The sequence below is a fragment of the Podarcis erhardii genome (genome assembly GCF_964252035.2).
Source record: "Podarcis erhardii genome assembly, chromosome: 3".
NCBI classification, from domain to species: domain Eukaryota; kingdom Metazoa; phylum Chordata; class Lepidosauria; order Squamata; family Lacertidae; genus Podarcis; species Podarcis erhardii.
Genome location: NC_138507.1, coordinates 40,690,033 through 40,709,995, shown reverse-complemented (window position 1 = coordinate 40,709,995; position 19,963 = coordinate 40,690,033). Strand labels below are relative to the sequence as shown.

The window sequence follows — 19,963 nt, the reverse complement described above, 5'->3', positions numbered from 1 at the left end:
ACTTTGCGTTTATTTTTATTGCCTGCTTTTGGGTATACTGGTAGCATTAAAAAAATTACATTTTCTTGATACAGGTAGCAATACTGTGGGTTCTTCTCTGCTGCTTAACCATGCCAGTCAGTGCCCAGATTAAGTGCCACAGATATTTCTCCAAGAGTAATCAAATTGAGAACCAAGAACATTTTGCATGGTTTCTGGAAAAAGGTAATTGCACTCTGCATGTTGAAAACGCAGGCCAACTTTCACTGAAATAAACCATTCAAATCCATGATGAACATCAAAGTTGTAGACATAAAAGGCAATGCAGTAAATTGTAGTACGACAAAATAACTGTTTAATTATGTCAAATTCTATATAATTTGAGAGGTTACCTCCGATATGGGTTATTTAAAGTTACGCCTAACTTCACTTCCTTTTCTGAATAAAAACATTGTCTGCTGAAAGTCATGGTACTGATCAGACCTCTATTTGATAATTTGGAACTTGAAAATGACTCACAAACCTGTCTGTATTTTGCTGCTTCCTTGTTGCGGAGCAACAGAAGCGCCTTTTAAGGCTGAGTTACTGTACAAAATCTTAACTAGGAAAAGGGCCGTCGAGGAGCATTAAATAATGGAATATATGAAAGCATTTTTGCTGTCTTTGTGTATTACACACACATGGTCGAGATAGAAATGCATTTATGGGCCTGCCAAAAGTTAAGTAGACATCAAGGCACCATTTGTATTCCGTTTTCATCCCTGTCCTCTTCCCTCCAGGCTAGATTGGCAAGGAGAGGTGGAATGGAGAGGATCACAGAAGCTGGTACAAGCAAGCAGCCATCCGTTAGTCATGTCTTTGTGTATCAAGTGCACCTTAATATGGATTGCAAGTTCAAGTAGGCTGCTGTTCTGGTCTATAGCCGGAGGTGTGGAAGGAGCCATGCCTATCTACCTGGATTAGCACACAAAAGCATTTAAATCAATGAACTAATCTCAAATGAATCTACAAGAAAAACAGGAGGAGGAATGGGGTGCGGATTTATATTTGGTAAATTGTTTTGTACTTATTGAAATAGTTCATGTTTTGCTTTAAAAATGAATTAAGACATTAAGATACACCCACTGGCAATCCCATGAATTAATAAATAGGTTATCTAGCAGGGCTCTGGAAATTTTTTAAGAATAGCATCGTACTGTAAATTGGAGAGGCAGATGGAGGCACAGGGAGATCTTGGATGCTCCCAAACATGGGCTAGCTAAGCATCACAGGGCTTGCAGTTCTTCCAAAAACCTAAGTTCTGCCTGAATTCTTCCTTATTACCTCCCTGCCACTCACACCACCTTCACAGAGTATTCTGGAGAAGTAGGAAGACAAAGCCCATAACCCTCAATGCAAACAGAAGCAGGGATGGCAGCCCCAAGCTTCTAAAGAACCAGGGGTTGAACCAGACCTAGAATTTTGCGGAAAGGCTTGGGTCCCCTCATGATTTTGGGATCCTTATGTTATAGGTAAGACTCTGAAAGAAACAGACCCTTGAAATATAAAGAGGAAGCCCAGAAATAATGGAATTTGCTGGCAGCAAGACTTCATCCTCAGAGCTCCTTAAGGCATAAAGACAAGTCACCCCACTGGTGCAGAAATTCAAGCCTTCAAAGACTTCCCAGAGAGAAATTATGGATTGGTTCAAGGTTTTTACATCTAGGAATGTGAATCTGCATTTTGCTTTGAAAAATGGGCAAAGATTATGAATCTTTAATCAGTATCCATTGCAATTTCTTTTAAAATTGTATTTGCACATATTATTGAAGAGCCAATTGTACAATCTATGCATATTCAATTAATTATCCAATCACTTTGAGGATTTCTCATTGCCATTTATAGCCAGGTACAATTGATTTTCAACTTCTGACATATCAAATGCGAGTAGTTAATCACATTCACTTCAAAATAAACATGCACCAAGAGATATTTTATGGCCTGCAGAATTCTATGTCCCCACACCCACCTTTTACTGCTGCAAAATAGTGACTTTTCAAAAAAAAAATCTGGTTCTTTTTCTTGGGTTTTTATAGTCCCTGGACTTCCTACAACTTCCACCATAAATGCCCCCCCATGACTCTTTTCTTCCGTTCACATTGTTTGAGTGAATGGTCCTGAAGTGTAAATTTCTGGCAGGGCTATTATATAGTGATGCTATCAGCAGCCAGACTGGCAGTCTTCAGTGACCTGTCCCAAGTGCTGACACAAGCCTCGTGGTAGAACAAGCACCACAGCCAGGAACAGTACTTCAGCACTTAATAATAAAAGCAGCAAGCAGCACCACTTTTGAACAATACAAGCATTGGTGAGCAAATTGTCTGCTGATTTTGGTTTATTCCAGGGAGGGGAAATTGGAACGCAGAAGATAAAAATGAATACACTAGAAGGCAAGGGGATAAATTTGTGGGAGAAGAAGTTAATGAAATTAATGTGGGTGGGGAAATAGATTTAAATATTGACATGGGAAGTTAATGGAATGAAAACTAGATGATACACTAATATTCTCATTAATAACCCAAGGGAGTCCAAGTAAGGGATACAAGAGAAGCAGAAAACACGAAATTTCATCAGTCACTTTTAAAAGATCTCAGGAAATATCACCATAAAAATTAAAAAAAACTCCTGCATTAGGCTTAACCCATGAATCCTAAATCATTCACTCAGTGCATCTAAGAGTACATTTAAGAGAGGCTTGGGTAAAGCACAACATGTCTTTGTTATCTTATGTTCACAGATATGGTCCAAATCACATAGCACAGGCAAAAGAAAGGCCTAAAACTTCCTCAAATCAGTTATTCATGAGTATGTGCCAGAATTGTGTCACTTAATATGAACCACTCAGAATACCTATACAAATGCACAAACATAATTATAGCAGTTGTTGACTGAAGTTTTCAGTTTCATGGCAGACTCATCTGTTGTGCTTTTAAATGTTAGACATTAATAAGGAAATGCAAAACACACATTCTCCAGAGCCCTGATAAAGAAAAAACAAAGTTTTTGCTCTAATTAAGCTTTTAAGTCATCTAGCAAATAATTGAAACTGGTACCTTCTGTAACTTTAATCATAAAAGGCATACAAGAACTAAGTAAGCTTGCATTTATTGATAGTCGTTAAAAGTGAGAAAGTCCATAGAGACTTTTCTAGGGACAGCATAAGAACAAACATGTGTAGAAGTTGGCTGTGATAGCAATCAAGATTCCATAACAGCCATCCAACCATCTTTTGAAACAACCCTGGTTGCATTTTTCTTCTTCACAAACATTCATTCCCCTCTGAATTATAAATCAGATAAATTATGCCAGGCAATCTATAGGCTAAGCAGGGGGCAGGTTTCATGAGCCACCCCCGTTTTTTAGTATTACTGTTTTTAGCATTTAAGTCCCCTTTGCTCTCCATCCTACATCCCAATTCATCACTTAGCTTAAAGGTAGCACCTTTAAAAAATATTTTAAAACTCAAAAGAAATATTCAAGACAGTTCTATTGTGTTGGAGAGACACTACACCACCCACACAGAACAAAGGTTATGTGTGATTCCGTTTTCAAAATTAGCATCAGACCTAAGTAACACACAGGAATGGTGTGACCGTGACAAAAAGAATCAAGTGCTACCTATGCTCATCTAGCAGCATTACAGTAAATCAATGCATGCAATATTTAGCAGCAAGATTAGATTCCTCAGGTGGCTTGTAAAAATCAATAATTCTCTTGGCAAGTTTAGAAGACAGAAGATCTTGATACTTCTCAAAAAAATAAACAGGTGGGTGGAAACAATATCAAATCTTAGCTTAATTATCTCAATAAATGTAATACTTTGTCATACTATCCATATTCATTCACACTAGCACCAAAGGTGCTTCATAGTAGAACAGGTGGGTGTTCTGCAGGAAGATCACGAACAGAAAACCAAAGTGTTGCTGCCTGATAAATAGGGGTAACTGAGATTCAAACCAAGGACAAAACCTGTTGCTTGGATCCTGGCCTTAAGTTTCATTTATCTTTTACTTTTTTGCTTTAAATATCTGATTCCTCCCTCCCTAATTCAGCAGTATTTTAAAAAACCCCTTCAGTTTCAAATGCCATACAACATGAAGAACTGCTATTTAAAAAGAAAAAGACTAACCCTAAACCTTAGGCTCACGAAAAGTTAAACTGGTCTTTGGATCCATGCCATGACTTATAGAAATCATATGGAAACTACAATGGAGGTGGAGATTTACTAAAAATATCTGTTTGTAGCCAAGGCTTTAAGCGACAAAGCCAATAACCTGCTTGTAAGGGAATAACTTGCGCATTCACTAAATGCCAAGAAATTTATTTTGAAATGGAGTATTTCTGACTTTTTTTCTTTGATATGCAGCTTTCCAGTTGCAGACTTGATAAGCTATAAGGAACATGAATATACATGTGTTAGCCTTTTCGTTCTTTCTCCTTAAACATTTGTTTCGTAAAATCTGTTTGTACAAATTGTGATGGATTTGTAAACAACATTTTTTCTATTAAAAAAACACACCTGCCAATACACAGAATGAGTTTTGCACGCTTGTGGTACTTGACTGTGGTAAAAAGAGAGGCAGTACTTCTAACAGGTTTTCTTTTTAAAAGAACATGAATTTTGGATGTCTTTCATAGCATCCCACAGCTAGCTTTCATGGAGCGATGAAATCATACAGAGACATCCAGTTGTCTTTTTAAACATGAGCACTTCAGCTTGTTAGAGGATGTACTCACATATTAATGTTATTCGCAAGGCTATTGGGTGCTTTAAAGCTTCCATCAAGCAATGGAACATCTTCTCATTAGCCTTTCCTAAAGATATATACAGGCAGAATGGGAGAAGTATTTGCTCATTTTGAACTCATTATTACTTTATGAACAACTTATTTCAGACCCTTACAAAAGCAAAAAGCAACAGATGTCTCAAGAAACTGCATTTCTATCAGTAACTAAATTTGATTAGGTAAGCAGGCATAGCCAAACCAATTCTAATTTCAGAATAAATATATGCATTCGTACAGTTGCATACTTCTTTCTATGCTGCCCTGCATTCAGGAATCAGAATAGATTTATTACTTGCAGCAAACTATGTTTTTATCTTTCAAACTGTAGGCCTGTAATACAATTTGTAAATGAAAAAGCACAAACTAGCACAAACAATCTTACATTTTATTCTAAAAGCTAATGTTTAAACATAGTTAACATAAACATTCCTTATGTTAACTTACATAAAAATGTTACCTTTCAAAATGCTTAGAGGTCCAGGGTATCATATGCCCGATACTAATGAAGATACATTTCATTTGTGACTTTTTAACTGAGGATTTCATTGTCATGTGCTGCATTTTGGCAAAAAGCATGTAGAATTTTCACATTTACAAGTATCTGTTTTTGTATGGTAAACACTTTTAAAGGCATTTATCCAGGTTGAATAGGTGCACACTGCCATCTAGACAAGGCTGTGAGAGCAGCACAGAAACTGAAGAATTCCAACCATCCATGTTATGAATCTATACCTGTTTTAAAATGCATTAAAAATGTAAAAGGTTATCTTGGTCTACACAATGTGTTAGTAAGTAAATGCAATGCTTTGGGGTGCTGAGATAAACCCATTTAGAAAAATGCACATTTTTCTCTAATGATACAGTTATTATATTCAAGGTTAACATTTTTGCTTTGCATTCAAAATAAAATCATAATGCAATATCTAACTTTCATACTCAAGTGTAGAAATACCTAATGAGTCTCAGACTCACAGGAGTGTTTCTGTGAAATTACTGGTATTAATTATATATTTTCATAACTCCATGGCAGCAGATGCTTCTTCATCAGTTCTGCCAACCCACGTTTTTTAACAAAAGCCTTGAGCAAGCAAACTGATTTGAGAATTATGTTTGTTTTTAATTTTGGATCAAAGAGTAGCTTTTGATTCTAACTTTAGGACACCTGGCTTTTTCAAAGAACTGAAAGTTTATGCCACTGATATAATGAGATCTAAAAATAAATAAAAGAAAATGTCCAAGTGTAAAACCACTGCCAGTTTTAGTTGAAACACAAATAAGTCCGTTGTGAAATCAAAGTAAAAAGATCTATCTAGTAAGGCACACAAAAAAGCATACCAAATGCTTCCTGATTAGTGGGCTGTATCTAATGATGTGTGGGCAATGGTCCGCTATGAGAATCCCACTTCCTCTCATCTTCCTGCAAATCTGCGCCAAAGGACCCCCAACCCTCTGGAGATTTTGAGGGTGCGCAAGGAGCTAAAGGGGAGAGGAGGAGTAAATTCTCTTGCACAAACAGAAGTCTTTTGTGCTAGTGGAACAGCAATGTTGGATACAACCCCCTATCTTCATTGTGTGGAACCCAATACATCATTTATAGGGTAAAACATTTTAGAAGTTTTGTCACATTCAGAATGGGGAGCGGGGAAAGAGAATCACAGCCAATGTTTCACGGCAATCACCTGCCCATTCTTGAATGCACAGCTGGCAGAAATGTTGAGCTTTTGATGAATAGCCAAGATGAGTATCCAAATCAATGCATTTGAGAAAATAATCTCACTTAGTTCTCCTCTACAATTTTTGAAAGATCTCAATTTTATGTTAATAGTTCCACCAACAGCAACTGCTTTTTCTTCTTGTTCTTCTCACCTTTGTAGAAGCAGAGAATGTCTAACAGAGGTTGTTTCTGGGGGGAAAAAGAGAACGTATTACAAACAAGTAGAAAATGTTTATGCAGAATTTCAATATGCACACTTTTAGGCATTGAAGGTTACAATCCTATGCACTTTTTAGAGATTCATGGATGGTAAAGCTATCAATGGCTACTAGTTAATATGTTTGATCCAGTAGAACAGCAACAGGCTGGAATAAGGAGCTGGAGAATGCTGTTGTGCTCATATCCTACTCATAGCCTTCCTATGGGCACCTGGATCATCAGTGGACTAGATGGGACTTTGGTCTGATCCTGCAGAACTCTTCTTATGTTCATGCATTTCATGCATTTCCTTTCATCATTCCATTTGGAATGTTCCGTTTGTTGAAATATACTCTAATTCAATTTAGACTTTAAAGAAATACATTAAAAAGACCTCTTTCAGAAAGCATGTATGCGCTTTGGCAGTCAGTCCTTTCTGTTACTTTCATCCCTCTTTTACTTCTCTCTCTCTCTCTCTCTCTCTCACACACACAACCAATGTTGCAATTTTTACTGAATTGTAAGCTTCTTGTCAGATAAATTTAAAAATAATAATTTTGTACGGTGCTAGGCTTGCATGGCCCATTATTAATTGCTACTACTATGGAACACAGCGTGCATGTGGAAATGGCATAAACATAACCCTAGTCTTATAATTCAGTTGCCTTGATTGTTATACCATGTTTAATGATATTTTTTTCTGGCAAGACATAACATCATCACATAACCTCACTTTAGTATCCTGTTATGATTGCAAAGGGAAATACTGCGGTTAGAATGCAAATAAAGCACATGATCTAGAAATGTTTGCTTCTATTTACACAGGCAACCTTCATGTATGAAATTTCATGTCTGAAGTGGCCCTGAAGTCTCATATATTCAGTAAGCTCTTGGTCATTTTACTCAATTTGGATATAGAAAAGACAAAGAAAGAGTAATTATTAGTAGCCTCCCACAAGTACTGAATTTCCTGTGTTATGAGCATACTTGCAAAACATTATAAACCCCTTTTTTATTTGCACTGGCACTTGGAATGAAAGAAAAAGCTTTTAATGGGAATTGGGGAGGCGGAGAAGTTGCCAGTTTGGTCTGCATATTTTTAAACTTACTTCCCACTCCCCAAAGCTCTAGCAGCAGTAAAGGTCAAACAAATAGGTAATTAAGATAAAAATCACTGCACCAATTAACTAAATAGGAATGTATTATATCAGGCAGTTAGGTACTTAGTACTAACTGAAATGTTAAAGATATCAATCAGATTTTGCAAATATACAAAACTGTGGCTTAGATCCTAACCAGCCCTCTATGAATGGGACAGGCTCCTTCCCTTTGCAGAGAGAACTAAGATCCAGCAGAGGCTCCCACAGGAGTGAGAGAGCAGGGCAAGATTTTCATTACAGTGGTGCCTCGCAAGACGAAAAGAATCCATTCCGCGATTCTCTTCGTCTAGCGGTTTTTTCGTCTTGCGAAGCAAGCCCATTGAAGGATTAGCGCTATTAGCGGCTTAGCGGCTTTTAGCGGCTTAGCAGCTTATCGGATCAGCTGATAAGCGGCTTAGCGGCTTAGAAAAAGGGGGGGAAGGGGGGAAAAACCGCAGGAACTGGCAAGACATTTTCGTCTTGCAAAGCAAGCCCATAGGGAAATTCGTTTTGCGAAGCGCCTCCAAAACGGAAAACCCTTTCGTCTAGCGGGTTTTCCGTCTTGCGAGGCGTTCGCCTTGCGGGGCACCACTGTAATTTAACCTTCCCACTGCAGTGCTCTGTGCTTTCTCTTATGCCACTTCATAGAGCCCCACAACCCTTCAAATGTATTGCTCTGATTTCCTTTGGAATACATCTGTGAGGCTTGTCATCCAGAACCTCCATATACACCACCCAGGCTTGTGGTGCTAATACAGAGGTTTGTCTTCACCCCAGAAGTCGTCACCGACAACCTTTAAAAATAGCTCTAAAGTGAGCAGTAAGACCATGAAAACTGTAGGACAGTCTGGCTTACAGTGCTTGTTTTAGTTTTCTCTCTGTGCAGATCTAAACAACCACTTAGTCTTATATCATGAAAACTACCCAAAAAAGGTTACTTTTGAAAACAAATTGTTTCTATCCACATCTTACAGCGAAATAACTGTTTTAAGCCTCAATGAATGGTTGTCTAATCCCTTGCCAAACTGTAGCAACCCTGAACAAGTAAAAATATCTGCTACCATGATTTATATGGTGACTTTGCTCAATGGTAGCACAATCATATATATGTTTAATAAGAATTCATCCTGCAGAATTAAATTATATTTGCTCCCTAGAACACACGTTTGCAGGCAAGGGCTTATGTAATTTTTTTAAAAAAAAATCTTAGAATTTTATCTGAACATTTTAAAACTAATTCCAAACTATCTAAATATATCTTCTCCACCCCCCCACTTACCTGCATGATCAATAATTAATCATTTTCCGAAGTGCATCATAGCATTTCCATTTGTCTGGGATATAGAATGGCTCAAATATGTGAGGAAATGGAGTGTCATAACCACACACTCTTGAAATAGGCGCTTCTAGGTTCAAGAAACATTCCTCCTGTTAATGAAAAGATAGAAGAAAGTGAATAATGCCAATAGCTTTAAAGGATATTCTTGACATTTTAACACTCATTGAACTATGCTTGGATGAGTGTCTTGGAATTTAAAGAACACAATTAAGGGTCGTCCGGATCCTCTAGGAATTCCATTATCCCAAGGTGACAGCTTAGGTGACAGGTCACAAGCCCGTAATGTTCTGGAGAAGGCAGGTTCAGGACCCTGGACAGTTCTGAAAGTACTAGCCCAGAGTTTTTGGCAAGAGTTCAGGACTATGACTCCTGATCTTGCACTAAGAAAAGAGGCAAGTTAACTCAGTACCAGTACCAGCATGAAGAAACTGCAAGACTTTTATAGCCAGGCCATGAGAGTCCTTCTCAAAGCTCAACTCCCCTCAAGGATTCATGTTACTGAAAAAGACTCATGTGATTTCCCCCTGCACACATGGCTGGATCATTTAAATGTTTCCCATATACACAACAACTTCTCAGTGATTAACAGGTGTGAAAATGTCTAAGGGACACTCAGGTATATAGCAGTCTAAAAACCAGCTATTATCAGTCAATGGAAGAGATTTGGCCTTCCCACTTTCTCCTTTCACTTCCAATTTATGTACCAGAAGAGCAGAATAATCTCTGTGCCTTGAAAAATAGTAGAAAGCAAGACATCGTTTTCGTCAACCCCACTGGCAATACTTGTTTGCATCTCCCAGCTGTCACTACTGAATATCAGCTATGTTTCAAAACTCTCAAGTTAAAAAGGAATATTTGGTTTTTTAAATCCAAAAGAAAACAAGGCCAAGGCAAGGAAGAAGTCTCTTGCCCAAAATAAATTTACTGTCTCAGTGATGTCTTAAACTTCAATGTTCTGTTCAGGGAAGAACCAATAGGACACAGACAAAAGAAAGAAAAAGTTAAAAAAAAGAAATGAAAATGTTAGGTTTTCTAGGTCAACACCAGCACTTTGAATCTAATAGTTTAAAAAAACTTATCAAAATTCATCAGTTGCCATTGACATGTTTAGTATTAGCTTTAAATGTGTCAGCTATTCAAACTCATGCTGCTCCCATTATCTAAGAAACCGTAAGTCCTCAAGATTTTATGGAGGAATGAACAAAATAGGTAAAAAAAAATAATACATTACATTATTTAAGTAAATAATTCAAATACATGAATAAACTAAACTGCTAGCTGAGCTTTCTTCCTGGCCAATAAGCTTTCCATTTTCCACTTACAAGAAGATTTTCACACATAAATGCTTTCAAAAAAAGCAATTGCCATATGGATTCTGAGGTGGAAGAGTCCCATGAGATGACCATGTTACTAAGTAAACATTTGAATGAGCTGGGTTTGGGGATACAGTTGATTACAACTGACTGAAAAATAATCGCAAAGCATTTTATTGCCTGGAAGTAATAAAACTAGAAACACAAACATCTAGCTGTGAACAACATTGTTCAATGTCCTGGGTGTAGCAGTCAAGTTCTCTAAGTAGCATAATGCACAACAAGCATATTAAAGAAGAAAATGGCAAATGAAAACCAAACTCACAAAGATCTCTGCTTTGTATCTTTTCTTTAGCACAGCGTATCTAAATCCCAAACCATTAAATCCCTAACACCAAATGTGCCCCTTTTTCATTGCTATAGCACCAGGGCCAGTTCTAGAGTTGAGGAGGGCCTTCCTATGATAACGTCCCTCAGGCAGACTTCTCTGGCAGTAGCAACTGTGAAGCTGGAAGCCATGACTTAAAGTTTTCCATGCTGTACTGTAGGTGCCTGCTGTGAGAGGCACAAGCATGCATCCACACCAGTAGACGTAGCTAAGGTGCTAGGGCCTCTCTTGTACGGTATGCTCAAAAGATTTATTCTATCAGCACATCACTTAAAGCATGGGTAGGCAAACTAAGGCCCAGCGGCCGGATCCAGCCCAATCGCCTTCTAAATCCGGCTTGCGGACAGTACGGGAATCAGCATGTTTTTACATGAGTAGAATGCGTCCTTTTATTTAAAATGCATCTCTGGGATATTTGTGGGGCATAGGAATTCGTTCATTTATTTATTTTTTAAAAATATAGTCCAGCCCCACACAAGGTCTGACGGACAGTGGCCTGGCCCCCTGCTGAAAACGTTTGCTGACCCCTGACTTAAAGTAATACTGGGGAAATGGAAGTACCATGGTACATGGGTTTGTAAACTGCACCATTTCTTTGGTGTGGGTTGCACCATATACTCCGATCCCTTTGAGGGTCAGCACAATTGACTTGTAAGGATCAGCGCATCATATTTCCAACCTTCATGTGAAACATGGCCTTACGATAAATCACACAAGGTGAGCACTTCCTTTGAACTTTATACAGAAGAGATCTTTCCTTTTCCTTTTCCTCTTCCTCTTCCTTTCCCTCTTCCTTCCTTCTTCTCTTTCTTTCTTTCTTTCTTTCTTGCATTTCCACATTAGGGTTTTTCTTAATCTATTTAAGTTATTGCCATCCCTGCTTAGCATTAATCCAACCACTCTACAGATGACTTCTGGGTTACATTTTTCCTAGATATTTTTACCAGCACTTTTTTCCTATAAAAAAAGAGCTTCTAACATTATGTACTGTGTTGTAGATTTTCTTTAACTAATTACTTTTACCCTTCAGACAATAAATCTATTCAATAAGGGTTTTTGGATGAGAGTGGAAATGCTTGTTTTAGCTTTTCATTTTCTTGTACTGTGAAATCCTCAATGTGAAACCCTTGGTAAAGCCGCAGTTCTGCTGACAAAGTGAAATGAAATTAGAAAGAAAATTGCTACTTGTAATTTTAAATGTTATGATGAAAACAGAATGTATTCAAATCTGAAGTATTAATATTTGCTGATAGAATGCAGCACCACCATATGTTAACACTCTGAGTCAGTTCTTTCCAATATAACTTGGGATCCAATGCTTCACGATTTGTTCTGCTAATGATGTTTTTAAATTGAGACTCCACACTAACAATGACAGTTGGATCACTGATGAAGATTAGTAGCTAATAGCACAATCCCAACCATGTCTACATAGTATCAAGTTCCAGCGAATTAATGGGGTTATCCATTAATTAAGTGGGATTAAGGATTGCTATCTAAGAAATTGAGCTGTGATCCAGAAAATCCCAAAGATCCAGGAATTATTGCTTCTACCATAAGATCACTGGGTAGTCATGCAACTTACCATCACTTAGGCAACCTCAAGTGACATGTTATTATTAACTGCAACAAAGCTGGTTGCTGCAAACGCAAACGCAGCAGCACTCCCTCCCTCCCTCCTACATCCTATCCTCCTACGTCCTATAACACATATCTTCCTGTTCCCATTTCCTCAATAATTTAGAACACCTGCATGTCAGATTACTGCTGTTGAAACACTGTTAGCCACTCCGGCCGGGCAGGGCAGGGCAGGGCACAAATAAAAATTTATTATTATTATAATTTATCATGGAAGGAAAAGACTTCCACTGTATTAGCTGATGTGGTATGATTTGCGAGTGCCACTCAGCCACCTGTTTTAAATACGCAAAAGGAAAAAGGCAGTGCTGTTTTTCTAGAAAAAGAGGTGCCACAACTCACTAAGAACGCCTGCCTTTTCCTTGTATAATGGCAATGGCGCCCACCTGAGAGATGCCAGAATTGAGTTCTGATGAGTTTTATTTTAAAAAAAATCCCCAAGAAAAAAAATCCCCAAGAAAAAAAAATCCCCAAGAAAAAGTATCCCAAACTATCAACTTCCCATGCTCTATGTGTGTAGATAATCTATTCAATATGAAAAATCTTAGGATGAAGAGATCATATTTAATCCTGACAGTTTACAAACATGTTATAAGAGAACAACCAATTTAATACCACCCTACAGACAGTGGCATAAAGATTTCATCTATGTTGAAATGCATTTTAAAACCAAGTGTGTTTGTAGCAAGATCTATCTTTTTACACAAGCAGACTTATGGCATTCAGACACACACATTTCTTAAATGAAATCTGATACTAGCCTTTTTTAAACAATACACCATTCAGTGCTAGCCACCCAAGGGGCCTTCCAGGAATTAATTGCAGAAACTTGGGCTTGTAGATAGCTCCTTTGTGTGACAATACTGAACAGTAAAAGTTGGGCTGTGTTTGGATGAGTGGCCAATCTTCAAATACTTTAGGATTCATACATTTCAGTTTTCCAATAAAAGCATGGAACTGTCAAATTATTTTCTTTTTTTAAGATCACCATCTGAGTTGTCCTTGGATTCTCATGCACACAAGCTGTTTCTTGTATTCCTTTTGGATTGTACTGATGCTATACTTCAGCTGTCCTGCTGCAATAAATTATAAAATTTCCGACTTGAATTAAGGTGATTATTTAAATTAAAACTAAAAGTTCAAAAAGATTAACTTTCAGGTACATCTGAATGCCTGCAGTAACATTTTAAAACAGATCTCACTGAAGTTACTTGTACACATTTCTTTGATCTATTGTTTAACTTTCCTTTACATTTGTGTAAGATGCACTGCATATAATGAAGGATATATTTCTGAAAGCTTGCATCTTTATATATTTCATACCAAATTGTATTTATTTATAAAATATAGCTGTACTTTTAAATGATATGGCAAGTAGAAATGGAAAAAATGAAGCTACTTTGGGAGTTATTCAAATCTGTCTTTGTTTTTCTTTGTTTTAATTATTATTTTTCCTGGTAAGAATCCTGTATTCTTACTATAAACATTTATTCATGAAAAACAGATTTTTGTTCCTATTATTAGCCTCAATGCTTCATCAAATTTTCAATCTCTGAAAACAAGAGCTTCTAATGTCAATGTCATGATTGTTTATCAAGTTACTTTCCATCCAAACACATCTGTTCTACAATGCAGGAAAATATAATTGTTAAGCTTTGATCATTTATTATTATTTTTTAGTTTCAGATATAGAAGAAAATTATTGTTAAGAAAATAAGTGATCACTCTATCAACTCAGTAGGTGCTATTTATACCAATAGTATATATGTTACATGGGATTTGATTTCAAGATGTCTAACACGTTACACATGATTATTTAAAATGTAAAAGCTTTTAAATTCTAAAAGAAATCGTGGTATGATTTTATAGTATTAACTTGAACATGTGAAAATAGTTAGCTACGTGCACAATAAATTAAGCTTTGCATATCCCACCAAATGAAATGCCGATGTACCCTTAGCTATTATACTATTTTAGAAGAATGCAATGAGCAGGAACCTCTAGCAATGAGGAAAACCTGTTAGCGCTGAGTTGCAGTTTTGTTCAGCGCTGAAATCTGGGGTTCTCTTTTTCTTTAATTTATGACAAAAAATAAAATCCCAGGCTAGAATCTGCTGCCCCGTTATATACATTTCATTACAGTTAAAATCAATCTGACTAAACACATGGAGGTGAACATCTGAATTCAGTCTCAAATAGCCGGCTTCTGGAGCAAAATGCTTTTTGAAATGCTTAAACAAAGCTTTAGGTACAGTTTCCAAACCTTTGGAAATTAAGTGGATATTTAGGTCAAAAGCAAATACATTGGCAAGTACAGTCAGTTCCTGACAGCTTCTAAGTGATCTGAACCTTTTGCTCAAATATTTTAAAGATATGCAGCAACATATGCATTTATTTAGTTTTGACCACTTTTCTAAAGGAAGGATGCAATCACTGCAGATGTTTCAGAAAGCATCAAGAGAAAGGAAGGAAGACTGAACTCGCTAACAGAAAACGTTTTATTGGAGAGGAAATCGATAGTGAAATTATTCAAATTGTTAAACAACTATAAATTGTTGATCTATTGGCACCCACAATCCTAAATTTATGACAGTCCAGTAAATCAATAAGCAATGTCATATTAATGTGGCATGATCTAGATCAAAGTGGCCTACTTAGGAGCTAAACATTTCAGAGCCAAAACCCTGTCATATATAAGACCTAGAAATTCCTGTCCGCCAAAAGGTTTCAGTATGAAACAAAGTACAAAAATAACACTTGCGCAGCTGAAACATCTCTTTAAAACGTACCTGAATATTAGCACAGAGGTGATCGTAAAAAAATGTTTACTTAACTTGATTTATATTGCCTCTAATAAGTTTTCTATACTAAGCACACAGAACATTCTTCTCTGCTTCACTGAACTTGTTTAATATTACCCTAAAGTATATATCTCAGTTTGAGTGGTGCTAGAGCCCTGTATTGGCAGACCTGAGCATTAACATAACATGTTTAGGACTGACCAAGACCTGACAGGTTGGATTCAGACTTAGTCATGCTGAGATGAGAGCACAGTGAATCTAACTCAATGTTCTGATTTTCAAAAGGCTTTACAATTCTGAACTGTGATCAACTCTTCATGCACAATCCATGTTGAAGTGAAGAGGATGTGAAACAGCATTAGAAAATCAAATAAAACAATTCCTTAACGCTATGCGCAGAGAAACTGACACAAGGATGCGATCATCTAATATTCACTACTAGATTGAAACTGATTGCAAGTAATGTAGGAAGTACTTAAAAACTAACAGTTTAAGAATACATTTTAAGGAAGATTCAAAGTTCTGCAAAAAGCAAACAAATCTAATTAAATCAACTAATATTTTTAAAGGAAAGTTGCATACATACTTCAGCAAACTATAAAATTCATCATTCAAGATTAAATAGAAACTGTCAGGCAAAACCACAATCTTGAGGACTAAGGAAAAAACTATTCATGTTAAAACCCTAGCTATGTAAGAATCGTTGCACATGTGTCTTAAATAAACCTTGTTAAAAGCTTGAAATAAACTATGCTAGAAGGTCAGGGGCCTTTATTTGTAAAAGAACAAATTAAGCAGTTTTACTCTTATTGTACATAATATTTACTTTAATCTACTATTCTCACAAAATGTAGTTTAATCTCTGTCCCTGTAATGTAGACTCTGACACGATAAATATTTTCATTAAATATTTCCTTTAGCTCACTGCAAGTTAACCTAAATATTGCTACTTTGTCCTTAACTCAGGCTATAGGTTTTATACTCCGAAAGTGTAACATGACATAGAGTATCTAAATGCTTAGTATATGCATGCACACAAGCAAAACTGGTGTTGTTTGTCTCAGCCAGTTCAGTTCAACACACAGCACATTTTTAATCTCATAAATGTATCTAAATATGCAATTATTTAGGAGACATTCAATTCCTAAGAGAAAGATGTGTATACAAACAAAAAGCAACAGGGAATAGTTAATTAATTAAGGTGCCTATTGGTGACAAATTTGCTTGATGATAAGTACGAATTTGCTTGATGATAAGTACATCAACAAGCTTCCTGAAGCACCAGGCTAATCAAAATATATCATACTGAGTTTGCTATCTATATGTGGGAATCATGCTACATGGAAATCTCTCGTGTATGAATTTGGCTTAGAATCCTGCAATGCAGCAGGTTGGAATAGATTATTGTTGGGATCCCTTCCAGCTCTGCAGTTCTATGAATCTACAGAGGTTTTTCTTAGTGATTCCCCCTTTATCAAAATGGGGAAATTTATTTAAGTAGTAATGGAGAAATTTGTTCTTAATCTGAACTGATTTCTGACATCTAGAGCAAAGCTGGAACGTAAGCTTTCAATATTTTTTATTTTATTCTGATCATTAATTTAATTTCCCCACACATTCATTGAAAGTATGTTATCCCACAATCCCTCAGCGTACAGCAAACTAACAATTCAAATAAAGTCAGCAGGAATATCATTCCCGAGTCTAATAAATCCAATGAGTTTGACACAGACCTGTTGTACAACAAAACTCATATCAATTTCCACAGTAAAAGGATGCAGAGTTCAATTCCCCCTTTCCATTGCAGCCCCTCTCACCACCTCTCATGCAGATCTAGAGGTTCCCCAACTCTATAAAAAACATTTTCAGATGCATGATAACTGCATGTTTATAATGTGTTAAGAAGTTATTTGTGCATTTTTAAACACTTTGTATGTGGTCTCTCACCTTCTATCATATACACACCTTTGTAAAAACTGCACATTCCACAATTTTCCTTTTTCAATAGACCTAGCTCACATAAATTAGATTTAAGAACATTTATCATAATTTTCTTCAGTCTATGAAAAAACTCTTTTATCTGCTATAATGTCCTAGGAAATAATACCGTAGCTGAGAAATTTATCTTGTGCTGTTTTAGACCAACATCACAGCACTGTATCATTTCAGGTGTACAAACTGAAGTATACAGGTCCAGATTTATCTTCAATTTCCTCGCTGCATTCTAAATAAGTTTAGAATGGTTTATACTTGAAAACAGAAGTCTGAAATACTTTTCTTTTCCCATGATAAACTAGCTCTCTGCATTCATTTGCCAGGAATTCAAGTGTATAGCACCTGGACAAATGCAGCCTGTCAAACCTTAATCAATGTTAATTTTATTACCACTGAAATTACCATTGCTGCTCAAACTTTCTCCTCTTCAAGTACAAAAAGCTAATCAAAAGCTGTAATTAGTTTAAGTACCCATAAAACTACTCACAGAATTATGCATTGCTATATAGTAAATAAACCATTAGGTAGCAAGTATTACCAGCAGCAGATAGGATTATTTCACAATTCACTTATCACTGTGGTTGTTGACCAAGTTGTATGAGGAGGTAAGGACATGGTTTCTAAAAACAAAACTGCAGCCTAATGATGAAGACATATTTGCTATTTGATATTGACAGAAGCATCTCAGAAACACTTTATCAGAACACTTGAACAAAGCATTGACCTGGTTCACACACCACGCTAAGCCAGCCCCTGGCTTAGCACAAACAAGCAAACATGCAAACTCTCAAATAAGTGTTTATGATCACGATGTCTCCCCTTGCCAGCTTGTGGTTACAACTCATGGTTTGTTAGGAGAGAGTTAAACCACAGCCCTAGTTTAGAAGGCACACTAAGCCAAACCATAGTTTAGCTCAGCACAGCAGAATGACCAGAGGAAGAGCAAAGTAGCTGCGACTTCCTTTCTGGAAAGCTGTATGTTTCCTCGTTTGCACTAAGTCAGTGGTGCAAACCAGGCTACTGCTTCAGTCACTTGACCTCTGACCTCAAAGAACTTGTATTGCTTGTCCACACTGGGTGAGGATGCCTCGTCTCTCTGAGAATATTCAATAATATTAAACCAGCTCATGGAATCCACTGAGGTGAACTTGCAAAAAACAGCCAAGTTTAAATCTGTGTTACCGGCAGTGCTTGTGTGTCACTTTAAACCATGGTTAAGTTTAACTTTGGTTTAATGGTGAACACAAAGTGAATGGTGAACAGAGCGATAGTTGTGGCCACTTCATTCGTCCCCGATTCCTGAAGCTGCCACACTGTCATAGATTTGGACTTAATGCTAAGCCAGTCTGGCTTCATGGCTTGTTTTCCCCAAATAAATCATGAGCTATAGCTGTAAGGTTTGGTCTTTGCTTAAAGGTAAAGGTAAAGGTACCCCTGCCCGTATGGGCCAGTCGTGTCTGACTCTAGGGTTGTGCGCGCATCTCACTTAAGAGGCCGGGGGCCAGCGCTGTCCGGAGACACTTCCGGGTCACGTGGCCAGCGTGACAAGCTGCATCTGGCGAGCCAGCGCAGCACATGGAAACGCCGTTTACCTTCCCGTTAGTAAGCGGTCCCTATTTATCTACTTGCACCTGAGGGTGCTTTCGAACTGCTAGGTTGGCAGGCGCTGGGACCAAGCAACGGGAGCGCACCTTGCTGCGGGGATTCGAACCGCCGACCTGACGATTGGCATGTCCTAGGCGCTGAGGTTTTACCCACAGCGCCACCCGCATCTTTGCTTACCACCCAACAAATCATGAGCCTAGGTTTGGAGATAAGACTAAGCCTAGGTCCCAAACTGCCCAGTAGGGAAGAAACAATGCAACTGTGATTATCACCTTACGCATGCCGCATATTCACTGTTAAACTTAAACATTAAGCTTAACTATGGTTAGTGACATGCAAACCAGACCATTGGTTGATGGTGCTACTATTGTTGTAATGCAGGGGTAGTCAATGTGGTGTTCTTCAGCTGTTGTTGGACTACAACTCCTATAAGCCTGAGGCAATATGATCAATGGTCAGGGACTATGGGAGCTGCAGTCTAGCAACAACTCTAGAGTGTCATATAGGCTAACCCTGCTATAATGTGTTATTACATAGTATCACTTTAAAAAAAATGGAATAGCTCCTATTAATGTCTTCAGAGTTAACTAAAGCTTCCTTGTAATTCAGTGTTATGTTTTGCATGTGGTACAGTCTATCTTTCCAGGTACTTACAAATTGTGTGTGTGTGTGTACGTGTGTGTATGGATTGATGCTCTAGGTGATTAATTGAAGAGAAAGATCATTATTCACATTTGGTCATTCCCCCTTGTGAGCAAATGAAATAAATCTTTGTCAATGAAATGCATCTTTTCTGTGAACTGCAAATTACTGAAAATTATACCAAGTAACACTTCCACACTCTAGGATGCCCTTACATAGTTATAAAAATTAATAAAAGCATTAACTACTTTCATATTGTGCAAGTGTGTGTTTGAAACATTAAAATTTGGCAACTACTTTGGAATAAAGACTTTCCTGTAAGCCAACCCTTTATAAAATTAATCCTCCATCAACTTTTATTCTGGTAAGATAAATGCAGTGATTTA

General features: G+C 37.3%; 1 protein-coding gene across 1 annotated transcript in view; it reads right to left on the bottom strand.

Annotated features, from left to right (window-relative positions):
* Nucleotides 1–5,176: 5,176 nt before the first annotated feature.
* BCKDHB (branched chain keto acid dehydrogenase E1 subunit beta) overlaps nucleotides 5,177–19,963 on the bottom strand; it is a 47,201-nt gene continuing 32,414 nt past the window's right edge. The window contains exons 10-11 of the mRNA XM_081857317.1: nucleotides 9,136–9,284; nucleotides 5,177–6,708 (exon numbers count right to left, since the gene is read on the bottom strand). Coding sequence (XP_081713443.1) covers nucleotides 9,144–9,284 — 141 coding nt within the window. The 3' untranslated portion in view covers nucleotides 5,177–6,708; nucleotides 9,136–9,143. The remainder of the gene's footprint in view (nucleotides 6,709–9,135; nucleotides 9,285–19,963) is intronic.